At 37.7% G+C, this 20,249-nt stretch overlaps 2 protein-coding genes across 2 annotated transcripts in view; both read right to left on the minus strand.

Moving 5' to 3' along the window:
• Nucleotides 1-8,513: 8,513 nt before the first annotated feature.
• Nucleotides 8,514-15,371, minus strand: TTR (transthyretin). The gene is made up of 4 exons (XM_010153955.1): nucleotides 15,267-15,371; nucleotides 13,226-13,356; nucleotides 10,505-10,640; nucleotides 8,514-8,718 (listed from the first exon to the last, which is right to left on the minus strand). Exons 1-4 carry the CDS (start codon nucleotides 15,333-15,335, stop codon nucleotides 8,611-8,613), a joined length of 444 nt encoding a protein of 147 aa, XP_010152257.1. The 5' UTR covers nucleotides 15,336-15,371; the 3' UTR covers nucleotides 8,514-8,610.
• A 1,969-nt stretch (nucleotides 15,372-17,340) lies between these two features.
• Nucleotides 17,341-20,249, minus strand: part of LOC104511369 (transthyretin) — a 7,525-nt gene continuing 4,616 nt past the window's right edge. The window contains exons 3-4 of the mRNA XM_010153956.1: nucleotides 19,285-19,420; nucleotides 17,341-17,626 (exon numbers count right to left, since the gene is read on the minus strand). Of these exons, the coding sequence (XP_010152258.1) occupies nucleotides 17,519-17,626; nucleotides 19,285-19,420 (244 nt within the window). The 3' untranslated portion in view covers nucleotides 17,341-17,518. The remainder of the gene's footprint in view (nucleotides 17,627-19,284; nucleotides 19,421-20,249) is intronic.

The following is a 20,249-nucleotide window of genomic DNA, read 5'->3' on the forward strand; positions in this document are numbered from 1 at the left end:
CTTTAAAGGCCATCTAGTCCAACCCATGTGCCATGGACAGGGATATCTTCTGCTAGATCAGGTTGCTTTGTACATACACAGAAGCATGCACGTGCACCACACACACATGCATACATACAAATAAAAAACCCCAGTTTCATTAACCCTCATACCCCAGTTGTATTTATTTTGGATTGGTGGGCTGATGGTAGTTTTTTGTTCAGTGTTTTTTTGGGGCAGGGCATTGTTCGGTGAGTGTTTTTTTTGTTCTTTGTTTTTAAACATCCTTATTTCAGTTAAATGTTGAAAGGGGGATATAATAACAACCTTCCATGAAAGTTATTAAGATTTCGTTGAATCATGTGTTTCCACCAAGATCAGAAATTACATGACTCTGTATTTCTTTTTCTCTCCCCTTGTATTCTGGAGTTATTTGTCTTTCAGTGTGTCAGTTGTGTCCTAAGCAATGGTAAATCTTTTTCTAGAGGGTCTAAACTCCTTGAAGGTTCCAGGTATGGAAGTGTCTCCTGAGAAATATTTAGGAGACTTTAATTTGATGAAACTGTGTATTGTTTCTAAAAAAAGAACAAACTTTACTGTAGCAGCTTCTGGGTTAAGCATGCAAGTCAATAGTGATGGAAATATTGATACTAAATGTAGGTACTTAGGTAGTATTGTCAGTTTTTAGACTAAGTGTTTTGAGAAGTGGAAATCACATTGCCTGGGCGAGTAAGTATTTTCAGAAGTGGAAATCACATTGCCTGGGCCTTAGTATGTTTTATTATATAGCTACACTGTCTGTTCATGTTGGTCAACTGCTTATTACTTAATAATATGTCTTAGTAATTACTGTATGCTTACTGACAAAAAAGCCTATAGATACTTTTGGTTCAAAATTCAGCCTCTAAAAATTGGAAAATTATTTTAATAAATGTATACTTCACTGTGCTTGAATATGTACTGTTAAACTGTTCCGCTCAAGATTTAATGATTCTGTAGGATATAGTTATGAATTAAAATTATGAATTGATGCATTACTTATTTGTAATTATTTCAGTTGATTTAAAGAGAATTTTTTTTATAGAGTTCAGTAGTGTCAAAATATAATATCTTGAGAGCTTCACTTAACACTTCACCTATGGTTCTAAATCAGCCATCTGAAATAGGTGATAAACTTCTGGTTTATGTGGTGATACTAATTTAAGCTACAGTTTAAGATTATCTTTTATGGAAATCAGACACTAGTGCAAACATTTTGTTACTTTTCTATATATGTTACTTAGTCCCAGGGATCTCTGAACCAGTTTCACTTAGTGAATACCTTCAGCATCTCTTCATGTCCTTAGTTTGGGGTTCTTGTTTTTTGAAAGGTATTGTTCAAAATGCCGCCTACCTACCGAAGTTCAGGTAATGATACAGAATTTGTCTTTTCTTTTCAGTCTTCCATACAATGAGTTCTTCGGTGGTGTAAGTGGCCTGACCGTGGAACAATTCAAGAAGATCAATGGGTTTCCAAATGCCTTTTGGGGGTGGGGTGGAGAAGATGATGATCTTTGGAACAGGTGAGTTTGTCTTTCTTACTGTTCTGTGGTATCCACTCTTTGAGAGCAATCAGGTGTTTTCTCTGTCAGTTAACTTTTTAAAATATGTTTTAAATGTTAGAATTTTTTCATTTCTAAAGAGTTCACTTTAGAATGTACCATTTGAAGGGATAAGTATGATTTTTTTTTTCTTGGCCTGGGAACAGTTAACAGGCTTTTAAAAGATAGGTCTTACAACAAAAAACGGATATAGCAACAGATAACAGTATTAAGCATACGTAGTCTCATTCCTTCTAGTGTTGTTTGTGTTGCTTTTTGATTGTAATTTACATCTCTCACTGCTAACATTATGGAATACCATCCCACAGACATGTAAAGTAAGTGTGAGTTCAAGGATCTTGCCTGTCTTAGGAGCATTGTTTGACAGAGAGATTAATTTTGATAGGCTGTACTGATAGTCATAAATTGGACAACAAACAACAGTGTCACAGTATTACTAACTGCTCACTGTAAACAAGTGTCAAATGTTCCATCTGAGCTGTTGAAACGTAGTGTCTGCATGAGTTTATATATAAAGAGATACATTGCAAAGGAAGAATTTGTACGTTTTTGTTTTTCCATATTATTTTAATATTTTTATGCTGTTATGCTTTAAGAACAAAGCAGGAAATACTAAATATGAAACTTTTATTTCACACTTCATTGGTTTTTGACAGCTTTTTTGGTTGTTGGGATAGGAGTTTTCTGAGTTTTTTAGGGAGAGAATATCAGTGAACGCAAAGACTTGGCTTTAAAAAGTTTGATGGGTTATTTTCACTTTTTCTATAACTGAAAAACATCTTTTTAATACTCTTCGTACAAATGTTTGTGTTATACTGCAGGGTTCACTACGCAGGATATAATGTAACAAGACCAGAGGGCGATTTAGGGAAGTATAAATCCATTCCACATCATCACAGAGGTGAAGTCCAGTTTTTAGGACGGTAAGAAAAACAGAGACCTCCTCAAGTAATAGAGCTGAAGATGTAAATCTTTTTCTTCCACATATACAAATCTTCCACACATACAAATAAGCAGTCAGTGCTTGTCAGTGTTATTCCCTCTTTAGTGCTAAACTTTGTATTTGCTTAAACACATTATGTTTGGTACTCTGATCTTTCTTAACTGTGAGAGAAACTGAGTTTGTGTGTCAGACGATATTATCATCATAATCTTTGATGCAGAATGTTATTGTTCCTTAGTAATTTGGTCATTAGTGCTGGCAGGGCTCCATTAATTGGTTAATTTGGATATTCTGCAAAAGGAAGCTGTACGGAAATGACTCCTGCTTGAAAACAGAGTTTAAAACTCCTCAAGAATTTGTTTCTCGCATCATGTTTCAATATTTTCTGAGATACAGGTCTTCTCATTTCCTGCTTACGTTGACTTGAGTTTTTTTGTTTGGGGTGCCTTTCTTTTCCTACAAAGCTGCAAAACACTTTATCTGGCCAGTAGCTTCTGGCTGCCCTGTATTTAAGTAGTAAAAAGGATGCTACACCTAAAAATTAGAATGTGAAATGCAAAATAAAGGGCTTATGGTATGTGTTTTCAGATAATTAGAGATACTGCTCAATTCTGTTATCAATAGGTATCTCTGGGATCATCTTTATTTTCTTCTTAATTCTTAATTTTTGAGTGGGCATGTAGATTAGACATGAGTAAATATGTGATATGAAACAAAAATAGATATATCTATAATCTGGGGAAGGAGGAGGGGAACTTGTTTTAATCACCTCAAATTTAGATGTTTGCAAAAGCAAGAGTTTCAAAAACGAAATGGAAACAATTCAGACATTGAAATGTATAATGTTGAACAGTGAAGGTTCCTAAATCTTCTCTGGGCTCCATAGTTGAGTTTTATAGTAAAAGAACATGAAGAAATTAAATGTTCTTGGACTGGTAGAAGTGTGCATATTAAATGCCGCCTTTGTTATTTAGCCTTAATGTTAACTTGTGTATGTGAACATAAAATCTGAGTATTAAAAACCAGAAAGTGACTTGCTTTTAAAGCTTAGGTAGCTAATTTGGTAATTTCAAAAGGCTGAGAAGTCATTTCAGAATTTAAAGCATATTTCAAAATGAACTAACTCTTAACAGTATCATGCCTAACATCAATTTAATTTTCTTGCAAATCTTTCTCATGTTTTCTTCTTTCAACTCCCTCTGCAGGTACAAACTTCTGAGGTATTCCAGAGAACGTCAGTATATTGATGGGTTGAACAATTTAATATATACTCCTAAAATACTTGTCAGTAGATTGTATAAAAATATAACTGTTAATCTCATACCAGAACTCGCTCCTGTTAGAGACTATTGATGGAAGTGGAATGACAAGCTACCCTATCAGAATAACCTTTTAACACTGGAAGCTACTAATACACACTGTAAAACAAAACAAAACCAAGAAACAGCAGCTTAAAATCAGATTTTTCACCGTTTGTTGATGCATATTTGGGATGAGAAGTACAGTGATTATATGTACCGTGCATTTTGTTCTGAAAGAAAAGCCAGCAGCTACCACTCAGATGTTTACAGCATGAGACTACTGTTCAAGCCTTCATTCTTCATATTCTCTATCTTAACCACTCAAGTACATAAACTGCAGAAAACAGACTTTGTAGCTTCTCTGGAAGTAGGAACAGAGGCCTCTTCTTCCAGGATTTTTTTTTATACTAAACCGCCCCTGCCTCATATTTAAATGAATGCTTTTGTTTCTTTTTCAAATGTGTTTTGTAAATATGTGATGTAAATTAACGTGTGTACATTGCTTTTAAATTGCTCAATGTTTTATGCTTCAATATGTATTTGTGTGTTCTGTTTGAATTCTATAGGAATGTTTTTATTAGCATGAAAGAACAAGTGTAAAATGTAAGTATGCTTAAAAAAAGGTTATACCTTATGTGAAATGAAGGAAGTATTAATCGTTGGCCAGCTATGACTGTAAACTGTTATACTAGTTTTGAGCTCTAGGCCTCCCGCGTATCTATATAGAAAAAACAATTTCATGTATGAACTTGCTAGGCAGAAAGCTTTTAATTTTATTTATTGCCAGCAAAGTTGTATGATACCCTGCCTGCCATCTAAAATCTATTTATATGCCTATTGCATGCGTATTACAGAAGATCTTGCAGTTGTTGCGTATTATCATCTACAGGAACTCTTAACCGTTTCCAAGTGTGCCACTAGTGTCAATGTCAGGGATTTTAATGCCTAAAACAATGTGTCTGGGTGCGTACAGTATTTTGGTATTGTTCTTTTTTAACAAAAGTCCTAGTAAACAGCACTTTCATTCCTCCAAAATCAGAAGAGCCAAAAATGTGTCTTCATTGGAAGAATATGATAGTTAGATTTTTAAGGAAATAATAAAACATAGTCCTAATAGTTCTAATGCTTGCAGCATGGGATTTTCAGAACCACGGTGTTGGTCAAATTGTTCCGTTGATGATGATGATGATGACATAAGCAGAACTGAAAGCAGGCCAACCCCAAGTGCTTTTTAAAATCCCACTCATAATATATTAATCAGTATAGCTACGTAAGGGCCTATTCTGGTAGAGTGCTGAGTGCTTCTATGATGCACTACGTCTCCTCAAGTCGATGACTTTCGATGAGATTGAGGTTGCGCAGTCCCACTAAGGATTGGTCCTATCTGTTTCTCTATTTTTGTGGTGTTCTGTGTATGAGTAACTAGCCTCTTTCCTTGGCTTGTAATGAAAAAAACATACCTTATTTTCCGTTTGCATGTAACGTTATGCTACCTAAAAGTATCCCGCTGCTAAGCATTACTATCTTTTCCTAATATTTTTTTATGTCCCTTGTTAATACTAAGGAAAAGGTCCAGATCATTTATTTTCTATGTTAATGTGAAGATATTGACCAAGATCTGCTAAACTGTTTGTTTGTCACAGTGACTCAACTCTTTAGGAACCAAAGACTGACTTCTGCTCCCATGAAGAATGGGAAGCAGTACATAATAAGGATTGTTTATCCATCAAGTGTTCTGTAAGAGTGTTGACAAAGAATACTAACTTTAACTCGTTACTATGTGTTGGTTTCCAGAATTGCTGCCACAGATGGTGTGGTGCTTTGTATATCTGAGTTTGTTTGCCATAAACACCTTTTATTTCTTTGACATCCCAGCAGCAAATTTTGCCCTTAGCCATTCATCAATAAAGTAATGAGCTTAGTTGTAGGCATCCCAAATATTTAGTAGAAATGTAATGATTTAATTTAAGTAGTTGAGGACAATTGTAAGGGATATTTTAAACTGTATTGGAATTACCTTAAAATCTACCAGTTAATCTCATTGTGCTTTAGGAATGATGTAATGCAATCAAAATAACAAAAAGTGAGCATAAAGTGAACAAAACATCCTTCAAAAGCATGCTTAAGTGTTTGATCACCTCCTGATATATTTTTCTATAACTAAGTGTATAGAGTATTCTGAAGCATATGGATAAAGGGGAGAAAATTAATACACTGTCTGAAAAATTATATCTTCAAAATAAAATGAGTCTTATTTCGTAGCAGACTAACACAATTCTTTAAGAACTGTTGAATAAATTTTTAAATCCCTGATGTAATTTTGAAGTGTTTTCTGGTTTTCAGTATAAGTTCACCTACAATTTAACACCTATGATTATGAAACATTATTTGGTACTGTAGGTCTGTACTGTTTTCTGAGGCATGCTTTTGTGCCCATTTGCTAGGCATTCTGTGACATTAATGTGCAATTTTTAAAAATTCTAATGCATATATATGTATATATACATACATATATATGTACTTACTATAATACACATGCTGTGGCTGAACTAATACAACTTTACAGTTCTGAGTGATTAATCATGTATGGTCTTAGAAAAATGTGGTTTAAACCAGTATGTGAATGGATTATGACATATATCTGAGTTCTTAAAAAGTTTACATTTTGGTACCCCAAAGTGACGGATGTTAAATTAAGAATTGTTAACCACACTCTAAATGTGTTTTATCACTTTATTGGGAAGTTTCAAAAGTTACCAACTTTAATTACATCAAAACAGTGTTTGTATACTACCTGCTTGAACTCAGTGCTGTTCTGTAGTGAATTTTAACATAGACAGTGCCTTCAAACCAAATAAATGCGATGCAGAACTGAGAGTTGTGCACATTCCTTCTGATATTGTCATGGTTCTTGTAAAATGTAGGGAGAAGCCAGTCACATTGGCTTTTGCATTGCTGAAAAGGCAAATTAAAGATGTCTTCTCTCCAACGAGTGAACGTGGGGGGAGAAGAAAGAGGGAGTATTTGACAAGATTCTGAAGGTCTTGCAAATTAACAAGTAAAAACATTACAGAAACATTAACAGTGGAATCTGGCTGATAATGCTAAGGTACTCTTAAGCCCATTTGCTGTATTTAAAATCTAAGTAAGAGAATATAAAATATAAAATCCATTTTGCAATAGACAGCATAATGACAAGCAAGTGCAAAATGTCCTTTTTCTTGGATCTTGCCAGTCTATTTTTCTATCATTATGTTTCCTAAAGACTGTGTTGTAGTAGTGGGTTACTAATGAGCCAGTTACTTAAAAATATGAAAAGGATCCATTGTGTATCAGCAACAGAAAGTGTACTTAAGATTATTTTATTTGTAGAGATATGTAAGATAGGCTTAATGAAAAATGCACTGAAACAAATGCTGGGAATTTCCTGTGTACTATCATAGTTCTGGTTTTTTGTTGTTCATGAAAATGTTTGTACTTTTTTATCATTGTCTTTTATGAAATATAATGTTCTAAAGATTGTGTTGGTTTGTTTATTCTGAGGTTCTGTGGAGAACATACCTTCTTTGTGTTTTGTTTATAAACAAAGTGCTCATTTTTCTGGTGCTCAGTTCTTTGAAGTAACATCAAAGGGAAGGGACACCTGGACAGCAAATACATCAGGTTTGGCTGTGATGGGATCAAGCCATAGGCTAACAAATTGTTTTCCCATTATTGATATTTATATGCTTTCAGCTCTATTAGCCTAAATGACTCAACGTTTCTGTGTGCTTTTCCAAGATAAGGTCTCCTAATGGCTCTTCTCTATACTTATTTCTGGTTAGGAGTAATCCTCTTTATATATTGATTACACGAATAGGAAATAGAAGGATTAATCTGGATTTCTCCTGACATTAAATAGGGAGCTCATTTTCTCAGGAATCATCATTTATCTTTCTTATTTTTCTTTGTGTCTTACAGCTATTACAAAAGTGTCTGATGGTTAGAGGTATGCAAGTAATTTTTGGGAGTACTTCAACTAGGGACAAAGGTATTTGTATATTTTCATAAAATTCTGCAAATAAATTTCTTCAAGTACGTTGGGATATACTCTTCTGCAGCACTGGGTATGAACTGTCCTTGAAAGTGTTTCCAGTTACTTAAAATGCCTTCTTTCCTGTTTTCCAGTACATTGTATGTGTAGCATCCTTCAATGCTATTCTATCTTGCTGTCACTTTTAAGCTGCTTTTGCTTCTCTGCCTGAAACTCACCTCCCAGTTCTGATTTTTATCTGGTGATTATGTGGGGCCCTGGGTCGTAGTGCCATGTGACTTTGCCTATTGTGGGCTTCAGTAATAAGGTATAAATGATGGTAGGTGGTGGGTTGCATTTCCTGCATGCTTACTTTTCCTGAGACACCTCTCAGATGTGTGTTTGCTTCCTTTGCAGGAAGGAATGTAGTTTATTAACTTTGTAAAAGACCTTGGTTTATTCTTAGAATCCCATTAATGGAGTTTTGATGCATTTTTTTTCTAAGCCTAATGTGTTTTTTCAAACCCTAAGCTTTTCTGTAAGTATTGCTCTTCTAAGTAATACAGAAATACAGAATACTTTTATTCAGAAGAGTATTTGAAAACAAAGTGAAAACGCGTTCTTCCTAAAGTTAACAAAGTGAATAAACAACTTGGCTGTTACTGTTAGGGATTCACTAAAATCTGAAGCTGTTCATAAAGTCAGAAACGAAGTTCTTATCATTAATGGGAATTTTAATTTACAGATCTACATTTTCATGCTTAATGTCAGCTTCTATTCCACTGGCTCACTAACTACTGCTGTAGTTGAGTAAGAAAAGGGACTGAGGAGAACAGCAATGGAGTAATGTCGATAACCAGCGTCATTAGCTGTGAATACCACCTGGAAAAAGAGAAAAAAAATAAGACAAATCAGAAGTGATCTCTAGATATGAGCTTAGATGGAAGCATTGTGATAGTTTTATCTAACTTCCCACGAAATGTTGTACATAGCTTCTCTTGTGGTGATTTGATCAGTATGATCTGTGACTGCCTATCTCACAGTTTTTCTATTGGTTAAATATCCTTTGTTAAAAGCACAAGTCACTTACATTTGAAAACATTTAAAGTAATACATTTATCCAAACTGAGGTTTCTTTTTTGACCCTCATAAATGGCAACAAGTTTTTTTTTCCTTATTGAAGATCTACATTGAGCCCCATTGATTGTCTTTTTTTTTTAAAAAAAAGGGGGGAAAAAAAAACCAGCATTCTTTCCAGTATTTGAATATTTTTGTTGCTCTTATGAAGTCCTGAACTTACAGGAACAGAATTAAACATAGAGCTACAGTAACTTCATATTTTGGCCTGATGATAGTAATGAGTTTCTTTTACTCTACTTAACATATCTATTAGATAGAGAGGGACTGCATTAGTCCTTTGGCCACCTGATAATGACCTTACATATGAATGATCTACAATAGCCTTTTTTAACATCTTCCCCATCAGCTCCTGTCCTGTCCTTTGACTTCTCCTGCTACATAGTAGATTATTTTGTGTTTTGAGATGATGAGTGTCAACTTTCAGAGTAGACACAGTTCAATAACATTGTGATGCATAGCTTGTGGCCCTTTCAACATTAATTAAAAAGATGCATTTGAAGGAACCAGTGAACTGAGCAAAACATGATCCCTGTTGAGGCCTATTTTTAAGAAAGGAGGCTCCTTGCACTCTGGATTAAATTAACTTCTAGTCTGGAATATAAATTTAAATATTATCTTGATGTATTATTACATGCATGCTGTAAATCTTTCATCTTGCCTCTTTTATTTCAGTTGTTACAGAAGGCAAGACTCCAGCATTAGCCTTCATTGTCTCTAGAATAACAACGTCATCTCTCACCCATTTCAGGGAGGCAGAAACAAAATTTAACCCAGGTGTTTGCCACCTTTTCTCCAAGGAGATGAGGAATGGCTGTTTGAGCAGCAGTTGCAAACTGTACAGCTGGTGCTGCTCGCTGACCTCTCAGTCCTGCAAACAACTAATACAGTACTGCTGCTGCTACTGAGAGGTCATATGGAAGGGCTGATGCTGTGGAGGGGGACAGCCCCCAAGAAGTCCTAAACCCTGCTGCTGGCCTCAGTTGGTACCTGGTTTGGACTACCTTCGTCTAACCAGTTTATCTGTCCCGTGCAAAGTAAAAAGGCCTGTTGCCTTTTTTTTTTTCTCCCTTCTGTAAACTGAGGATCCAGGCATTCAGAACACAGGCCATACTTCCATTATCTTAAAAAAGCTGAATGGTACAAACTTGGTTTGCAGCTGTACAAATATTGGATCCAAAAGACAGAAAAATCCTTTTCTCGGGAGACTTGTCAGCTTACTCCTCCTCTTGTTCTCCCTCAGGTGTCTACAATAGTCACAGAAAGTATCACGAGCTTAAGTAGAGGTGGAAGGATAGAAAACCTCTTTCTAAGAAATGCATCTAAGAGCTTGTTGGAAGTTACAGGGAAGCTAGTAACTAGATTCTGTCATGAGTATGTTGTTACAAAGCTTTGAGACTGTGGATTTAAAGTGTTAATGTGAAAATATTTTAAAGTGAAAAGAAAGTTCAACACATGCAATTAGTAATTGAAGCCTAGACATGTGAAGTATCTGTTTTTTGCAGCTAAAGAACAGAAGATAAATACTCACATCAGCATGATGATGGAAGGGATTCAAGCCCAGTCTCTTCCAGTAAGAGGCTGTGTCAAGCTCAATCTTGTATATCCCTGCTACAAATTGTTCCTTAGTTGTGAGCTCATGGAACTCTCCGTTGTCATTGGTTTGTCTGTGTGATGGCAGAAGAATGCACTTTTATATTTTGGTTAAAAGCCTGAGAAAAATGCAGTTCTTGGCAATTGAACTTGAGTGATGTTGTGTAGCTTAAATAATATGATGAATACTTCTATTGATCTGGAATGGCTTACGTCCATCTGTATTATGGATGCCTCAGAGCTTATCTTGGCATTTGCTACTTCCATGATCACCACAGCAGATGGCTGCCTGCCATGTCACTTCTCTGCATGGTTTGGGGGTGAGTCAAAAGCTGGCATTATTGTGCTCAGACTCTTGGCAGAGTCCTGAAGTTAATTAAATGAACCCACTCAGAGGGAAAACTTCACTGCTGCAAGCAGTGTGGAAGCTTTATGATGCCCTTACTATGCAAGCAGGTGGGGTCAGCTCACTTGATTTTTCCATAGTTCTCTACTTATTTAAATACATTGAGTTGTTTTATCAGTATGAATGTTTTTTTTACAGTTGGTTATCAGAAATTTGAGGTCTGCTGTTTGAAATGACCGTAGGTCAGCCACGCAGGGAATTCCGTAAGGCCACACACACTACACAGCCTTGTGGAATTCCCTGCTGTCTGTATTGATCAGTTAGTTTTCCATCCTCAACAAACAGATGGGTTTGTTTAATTTTAAAGATGCTATCAGTGCTATCCAAGTCCATAGTACTGGCTTGAAACTACAGACCTTTGAACACCAACCAGTCTGGGGCTCCAGAACCAATATTGTCTGTCAAACATGTCTCTTGCTTGAAACCTGTTTCTGTGAAATAAGTTATACAATACTATGTTTTTGACTGGGTACGTTATCCACAAATAACAATGCTGCTGGTACCTGATTTTAGTAGCCACAAATCACCGTTTGGTGTTCTAGCTGCCAAATCTTTTTCTGGGCATATTTTATTCAAATTGCATGCAGAGAAAAATAAAGAATTGGATGTTTATGTCATTGTCCAGTGCATTACTCAGTATTTGTGCTTTAATATGGCTTATGATTATGAAGTCATGAAACACCATTTGTATCATACAAGATGCTGTGTAGTCAGTTATCAGATTTTTTTTCATCTGTTCAGATGTCTCTATTTTTCCTTTGTCATAGATTGATGGTTGTTACATAACTATTCATTTCTCTAATAAGCTTTCTCAGCTAAAAGCAAACATATCTTTAATTGAGAACAGGTATTTCAGAATCCCTTGAACTAACAAGGCTGGAGAGGTTGATTTAGTATTATCGTGACTTTTGCATATCTTGTGTTAAGGATACTTTGCTCTTTGTTTCAGATGTTATGTTTTTAAGGTTTCAGTCAACATCCAGCAGTTCAGCCGAGTATATAAAGCCTCTAAGCTCAGGTTTGAAGATAAGTAAACCGAACACCCTCTTAATGGAAAATCTCAGACATTTCCAGTGACAGAGTTAGGTGTGAGGCTATCTTCTTGCTTGAGGGGTGGGTGACAATTTAAGTAGGACACTGTGAATAGATCTTTCTTCCCCCTCTTGTACAAATATGTGTAGCCTTTACTGCAGCTGTATTTTTCAAGGACATGTTTGAGAGCACTGTTGCTTCTGCCAGCCCACTGCACTACAACAGCAAAGAGCCACTTACATACAGTTTCTCATGGACTTTCTACAAATGCATCTGAGTCTGGGATCACACTGTTTAAATTCCTGCAGTATTTCACCTTTAGCCCTGTCTCACTCTTTTAGGTAGAACAGACCTTTAACAGATCTGGGGAGAAGGTCTTGGATGGATCTTTGCAAATACCTTAGGGGAAAGAATGTTTCATTCTCTGTACACCCTAAGAATTTTTTTCAGTGTCATTTCATATTATACTTTAAGGAAAAAATTATTTTGAATTTTTAAGGTGCTAGTATATAAAAATTGAGGACAATTAGAAGAAAGCAGTCTGCATTTGAAATTCTATAAATATGTTTTTTAAAAGATATGGCAGCATCTAAATACGTGGGAGATTCTTTTCTCAATTCAGATGTAATTGTTTCTCTGGGGGGGAGGAGGTGAGAAATCTTTATCCCTACATTTTCTTCTTTTGGCTGATGCCTTTTACTTGAAGCAAAGGTGGCTATCAGATACGAAGTGGCGTATGTTCAAAAACAGTTCTGTGTTTTCTCTTTAAAGCTGTGGTGTTGTATGAAATGAAAATCCATTTAGAAAGAAGGAAAACAGACAGTAAAGGTAGGGTTCTTAACCAGAGTCGTGGCTTCAAACAACCTGAAAGAGTGCCTGATTCTTCTGGTAACAATGCAGCAGTTCATTGCTGGGTACTAAAAAGTAATATAATCCTTCGTAATGAAATTGAAGAGAAGAGCTGATTGAATTAAAGGATAGTTTAAAATACTTTCTTGTGCTCACAGCAATTATAAAGCATTATAAAACCATTTTGGTAGTTGAAACTGTAGTACAGTTAAAAGACAGTCTGCAGCAAATAAAATGTAATTCACTCAATAGCATGTTATCTTTCCTCGGAGTAAAGAAGACAAGTTAGAGAATGTGGAACTGGTTCTTCAACTCTTTGGCCTTTTCCCATTGGCTTTCCCTTCTTTCACTCATTAATTTGGTATGACTTACTTTGAATTTAACAGTTCCCAAGATCCATCTGCAGCTTCTTTATATAACTTAACTGGAACATTTTCAGCTGGACTTCCTCGCACTGAATCCAGGATTTTTATAAAAAGAGGATGCTTGGAGTCAGCAGAGACCTTCAGGTAGGAAAAGAGAGTATTTGTGTTGTGAGAAAGGTAAGTGATGATGCATAACAAAGCAGTAAGGAATATTTTTTTTTTTAGATCTGCAGAATATACCATGTTTTCCTCAGTGATATCACTGTGTATTGCAGAAATGTAGCCTTAAGCTTTCTGGGGGCTGGATAGGGCGGGACCTGGGGGGGAAGATGTCAGGACCTGTTGGGGGAGTGTAGCCATGTGCACTGGGCAGGCAGTGCGGTCGTGTGTGAGAGCATATTTCTGCTTTCTCTTTGTCATGGCTTAGCTACACATCATCTCTGGCATGAGGTGGTAGCTAAATTGTGACCTCAACAGGAAATAATTAAATCGTCAAAGGTAGTAGGAACATTTGAAAATCTGGTAACTCTTTCTCTGTCGCAATTTTGAGCACAGCTTTCTGGATTTCATAGAATCTTAGAATCACAGAATGGTTTGGGTTGGAAAGCACCTTTAACGGTCATCTAGTCTAACCCCACTGCAGTGAGCAGGGAGACCTTCCACCAGAGCAGGTTGCTCAGAGCTCCGTCCAGCCTGGCCTTGAATGTTTCCGAGGATGGGGCTTCTACCACCTCGCTGGGCACAGTTTGAGAGCCTCTGATGTCTTCTTGCCATAGAGTTATCTTAGTTCTGCTGTAAACTTGATAAGCAACGCATACTGACTGTCCTAACGCCATATTGGGTCAGATTTGTCAGCCCCTGGCAGCTCTGCAGGGATAGAAGAGGAGGGCCTTCCTTCAAAGATGGGATGGCTGTACTTTGAACACGTTTATCACAAGCAATGCTGAAGCCCTGATGTTTTACTTACTCAAAGACAGAGTCGAATCAGGGCTTTGACCTGCCATTACCTAATTCTATAGATGAAAATTGAGCTACAGAAGAGCTTTGTGGAAGGTGCTAATTAAGGATGATCTCAAAATGGCAATCATTGCAAAATTAATCGTTGTGCAGATGTTAAAAACTAGGAACCCTCTCTTACATCCCCTCTTAGCAGTCTGTGACGTACTGAACATCTCGTCAGCCAGGAACCCAGCCCTTCAACAGACCAATGTATCGGCCTATGCCCTGACACCTCAGCCTCCCTTTCTGGAACACACCGCCTCCTCGCTGATGTTCTCCTCGCTGATGTTTCTTCTGAGGTGTTGGCAAGGGAGACTCTAGTGCCACCACCTATTTTCCCGGCTTTTACACCCTGGGAGCTCAGTGAAAGTAGTCTTCCTCACAAAGGTTGGTCAGGTATGCGTTTTCCCAGAGATCAGAGCTTGAGAGGAAGGATGAGTAGAGAGGGAGAGAGAGACAAGTCTGTTCTAGGAGAATTTCAGGCTGAAGCGTCTGTGTCTCTAGCTTGCTTTGCTGGAACAAACGAGCCTTCTGGAAGCGGGATCTCGGCTTTGGCTCTGTTCCTTACTTGCATCAGTGAGTGCTGTGATCCCTTCTTGCTTGCATGGGATAGAGCTATGGTGGATAGAGCAGTAAGGGAGAGGACTACAGAAGGCATTTCTCCAGCCTGGATCTCACAACAAGAAATGGAATCCCTCATGACAGGACCTTGTTCATTGTGTTATAAGGGCTGTTAGTTGCTTGTCAACAGGCCCAAGGCTTTTGTGTAGTGAATATGGGATTTTTTTTCCCCTTCCTTCCCTTACATTGTTTTACACATAGCCGCCAAGTCTAATGACAAGTGCTGCTTCTCTGCCCATAAAGCCATCTCAGTAATCACTATCGAAGGAGAAAGAAGGACCAGAGGAAGAGAAGTCAACGCATACATTAAACCAAAGTAATTGCAATAAACTGGTATATTCTATCTTTCACTTACACTAAAGTATTGAAAAACAAAAATCAGTTGGGACTACATCATTATGAAGGACCCTCAGTCCTGCGACACTTACCGGTGGTGCAGCTTCGGAGACAAATGCCAGGCCAGCTAAGAAAACAAGAAACACAGAATGAAAAGCCATTTTGCCTACCACTAGGAAGTCTCAGTGTCAGCAAGTAGAAGGTGGTGGGATCTGTGATTTTTATATCAAAGCCTCTAAACTAAGGCTGTTTATCAGAAAACCCATATGACTTTCAACATGCCGATTCATGCTATTTACTCAGTAAACAATGAGAAAATAAGTAACTCATACAAACATGAACCTTGTCTGCAAAAATAAGTCTCTTCCATAACTGCCTGTGAAAATGTAGTGGATATTGCCTAGCTGAACTGCAGGAATCTATATTCTGGAGGGTTTTTTTTTTCTTTTTTTTTGAGGAATAGTGAGGTATAGAACTCATATAGTTGAGAGAAATACAAATTTCTTGTCAACTGAGCAATTTCAGTTTTGGTGAGAATTTCTCTGTGGTTATGGTTTGGCATAATTCACCCACCCATTTATCTATCAAGAGATTTTGCTCTGGTGGCCTTCTCCCCACCTCTGATGTAAGTGGATAATGTGTGGGCGTTCCAGTTAATCTTATGCATTCCCCCGGAGGAAGAACATGTTACTTCTGGTTTCCAGCAAGATAACCAGATACCCACCTACCATTTCTGGAGCACGGTTAAAGTCCTGCCACTTTACTTGGGCCCTAGATTCGGTACAAGCTCCGGACTTTCCCTGTACAACTGCAATTAAGCCCCCACCAGAAGTCTGTGCTTCATTTTAGGGAAATGTTAATTCTTGAAATAGAACTTTGTCTTTCTGATCTTTGGTTAGACACAAGCACATACACTCTCTTACTAGGTTTATCCTGCCCTTGGGTAGATGATAACAAGCATGCCAGGTTTGGTGGTTGGTTTTTCTGTAGTGACTACGCTTGTATGAACATATTTATGTCCTATTTTGAGGGCTGAGCATAGACCACTGCAAATCACATCTACTGGTTTTCAAGCTCTAGGCACAGCAAGATCCCATTCAGTCTGCATGCACTAAGATGGGTGCTGTTTTGAAACTATTTGCACTGCTTGCAAGAATTGTGTAATTGTGGTAGTGTCCAGAAATCAGGGAGAAAAGTAACCAAATAGTGTCACGTTAAAAGCAAGCTTTTGTAACTTGTGAATTCACTAGATGTGCAGTCATCCCAGCAGGCTCCGGGTGTGAGATAAACTCCAAGGTCAGTAGCAGATGAGTGCTGATAGTTTCAGAATGGCATGATTTCAGTAACAATCTCTGTAGTTTCTGTAATCCCATTAAACAACAATTCCTCTGCTTCAGGATATTTTAGATACAATAGGCCTTCATACTACAGAAGTTTCTGCTAAAGCCCTCAAACTCTTTGGTCAGTTTATAAACAACATTATTTGAATCACAGTCACTCTACAGCTTACCTTTTCCTGTTTCTAAAAATATGAAGAGACTATTAAGATGATGCTTCTGTTTTAGGACTTTTTTAATAATGGCTAGAGATTTGACTTATTAGAGATTTAATTGGAATGCACCTGAATTACGGTAGCCAACTGGGTTAAAGATGAAAGTTATTAAAAACAGTGCTAATTGAAATTGCTTCAGAACTTCCAAGATTGATTGAGCAGCAAACTTTCCTCTTGAAACCACAAAGTGTTGAGATATATCTGAAGTTTTAAGTAAAGGTGCATAGATTTTAACACTGTCAGCTCTCTGGATATATATATTACAACAGTGTTTCTGCATTGTTTGTTCTGCTGCTAAGTATTCAGAATTTATTTACCCTGTCACCTAGTTGATAGTGGGACCATCTCTTCTGTGTGTAAACTATGAGTAGCACAGATTACTTTTAGTTTGAATACATGTGTTCGGTCAAATTTTTTTAAGGTAGCACAACTCTGACTTATTATTTTGAGCCAATGCATTTGGTGAGACTATTTTAAGGTGGTGGAGGAAGACAACAGAAGCAAATCAAGTGTTCATTTGTTTCCATGTGCCATCCATGGCTTCCAGATGTCCTTTACACTTGAACATCATAACGTCTTAGAACACAATGAAACTTCACCAATAGAATCAAAACTGTTTTAAAGAAGTAACATTTTATTGACTTGTCTGAAGTTTGCCAAGTTACAAAATGAAGAAAAAAAAAAACCCTAATGTAGCAAAAAGTTATGCATTAGCAGTGGGAAAAACCTTCCTCCTAAAAGCCTACAGTAGTTCTAAGCAGAGGACGGTGTTCGTGTAACGACATTACGTGTTTATTCCTGGGGATCGCTGACAACAGCAGTGGTTGAATAAGAGAAAGGGCTGAGGAGAGCAGCAATGGTATAGTGGCGGTGACCGGAATCGTTAGCAGTGAACACCACCTGGAAAAGAGAAAACTTGTCATCACGATGAAAAATGTACATTCAAAACTGCCTCATTAGGAATTAGCAAGCACACTCCATTTCCTCTGCAGGTGTCTTTGCCAGTTCTGTTCCATCAGTGATTTTACCCTTCTGAAGGGTAATGCTGCCCGGTACTTTGGGGTGCTCGCTGAAGACCGAGAAATTTGTGAGATTTGGACCCGGCTCTACAAAGAGCCCCTGCTATGGTGAAGCTACATGGAGATACCTGGTACCAGAGCCAGGCATGCGTATTTCTGGTTTGTGATGTGGAATGGGAGGATGAAGGGGAGGTATCTCGAACAACCAATAAGAAGGACAGAGTGGTGAAATCCCATCTAGTGAACTTAAATACAACCTCGGTCTGAGGTCTCCAACCAGGGTAGGCAGTTGGAGCCCCAAGCTGCTTTCTGTACTTGAGTGCCTCACCCCTATTTTTAACACAGCCGGGGATGGGTCAGTTCTTGCATTAAGAACCGAGTGGCTAGACTTGCCAAAACAGGGAGAGACCCTTGTCCTAAGATAATTCAAATTTGCAGCTCTCTAAATCTGTCCCTGGAATTGGGACAGGCAGTTCGCAGAAAATTGTTGTCACTTGGGTTAAGCTCACTTAACCATGATGTACTTTCTACGAGAGGACTAGAGACTTCCCACCCTACATCCCAGTCCTGCCAAAGTCAGAGCTGCTGGGATGTGAAGACTGTAGGCTTCAGTTACACTGCATGCAGATGGTCATTGAACTCTGCCCACTTCCCAGGCTTATTTGTTGACCTGTAGGCTATTACATCAAAGAAAAGCATCCTCAGAAGCCTAGCTGGAATCACCTTTAGAGATAAAGCCGTTCTGTAAGAGCCAGCAACTTTCAGACATCCAAATGGTTAGGGAATATCTTTTTAGGATTGTGTATTTGGCCTAAATGATCCAAGCTGCACCTCAGAGTTTTTTTGGTTGGTTTTTTTTTTTTTTACGTGCTTGGGCTTCAGTCATTCGTTTCCACAGAACTTCAGAGTTTTGTGGTTTAAAATGTTCTAGAACGCAACCTGTAGCTGTTCCAGATCACTTAATTTCGAGAAACTCAAACTGAATGGCAGATTAAGCCTGAAGAATTTGAACAAATTTTTTTTGGAAGTGCTAGATAATAGAACACGCAATAAATTGGTGTTGGGCAGAGAGGAAAGGGAGGCACTAAGATATGATTATATTGAAGTCAGGGATTTTCAGGTGGCTAATGTGGGAGAAATTGCTCTGATTAAAAAATAATTTATTTCCTATAAAACAAGGGCTTCCAAATCCCTGTATTCCTTCAGCAACCGTAAAAGGAGTCTTGTTTTTTTCCTTGTTTGTTTTTAAACACTATGTACCTTTGAATAATGTAGCTCTTTTCGAACAAAAGTCCCTACTGGTCTGAATGGGCACAGCTCTGCTCTGGAAGAGCTGTGCCAGTATTTGCAGAGGAGTTGGCTCCTTCCTTTGGCTTAGCCAGCTACACACTTTATTTACCCGATCTTATGTGGCAGTGAACCATTTCACCGAACAGTGCTGCTCCTTCAGTATTAAAGGACTGAAGAACTGTATTTGTTCTTTCCAGGTGATGCCACTACACAGTGAATGAGTTATTAGGTATATTTGCAAATACTTACATCAGCATATTCATGGAATGGAGAAAGGCCAAGTCCCTTCCAGTAAGAGCTGGTGTCAAACTCAACCCTGTATATTCCTTCTACAAACAGTTCTTCTGTTGTGAGCTCATGGATCTCCCCGTACTCTGTGGTTTTCCTGTAATGGTAAAACATCTACATAAATATTTCATACTGTCATTTAGGTGCTAAACAGAAGCAGTCAGTGTGGAATATTAAGTAGCAGAGGTGCTGCACAGCCAAATTCTACATTGAATGCTTTCTAATCATTCTAAATAATTCTAAATAATTCCCTCCTTCTATGTAGTGTATGTCTCCATATTGCAGAGACTGCCTTGCTTCCAACGCATCCATACACATCACAAATCAAAGCTGGATGGCTTTCACCGGTCATTTCTGTTGTTGCGGAAGGGATTATAGTTAAGGCCCCTCTTTTATTATCATGTTTAACTTGTACCAAGTGCCCTCTGGAACCAAATGTTAGTGGCTTAGGAAAAGGATTGTCATGATGCAAGGCAAGATGCCAAATCTCAAATTATAATTAAAAAGAGATTTTAGCAGAAAATTATTTTATTCTCTGGCTGTTCCCACTGAGGCTATAAGCTTTACATCTATACTCTGATGTGTTTTTGTGTGACCTTGAGTGGTAGTGTCTTGGAACAACAATTTAGCATCACAAGTTTTTATTAATTTGAATTACAAAGCCTTGGTCGAAGAGCAGGGGCCTTTTCTACTGGGTGCCATGTCAATGAGCAACAGGAATTCCCAGCTCAGAGAGATTATGCACTCAGGTCATAACAAAAAACTGTGGGTGAATGAAGTCCAGAAGCCATAAGGAATTTTAGATGGCATTGCATCCTATTTGTTTGAAAAGTAGCAAGCTTCGTATGACAGCTTTATTTACATACTTAGCTCCTAAACGCCATTTATCTCTTTTACCTCCTTTTGTTTCTGTTTTTTTTTGACCT

The sequence above is a fragment of the Eurypyga helias genome, unplaced genomic scaffold, assembly GCF_000690775.1.
Source record: "Eurypyga helias isolate BGI_N326 unplaced genomic scaffold, ASM69077v1 scaffold10196, whole genome shotgun sequence".
NCBI lineage: Eukaryota > Metazoa > Chordata > Aves > Eurypygiformes > Eurypygidae > Eurypyga > Eurypyga helias.

Bases quoted from the DNA above. Each gene is read 5' to 3' on its own strand.
- TTR (XM_010153955.1), bottom strand. From the start codon at position 15,335: ATGGCTTTTCATTCTGTGTTTCTTGTTTTCTTAGCTGGCCTGGCATTT. The intron at 10,641-13,225 runs GTAAGTCATACC...GCCATCACACAG, and splicing joins TGGGAACTGTTAAATTCAAA to ACAAACCAATGACAACGGAG. The intron at 8,719-10,504 runs GTGAGTATTTAT...CTCTTTTTCCAG, and splicing joins CCTTCCATCATCATGCTGAT to GTGGTATTCACAGCTAATGA.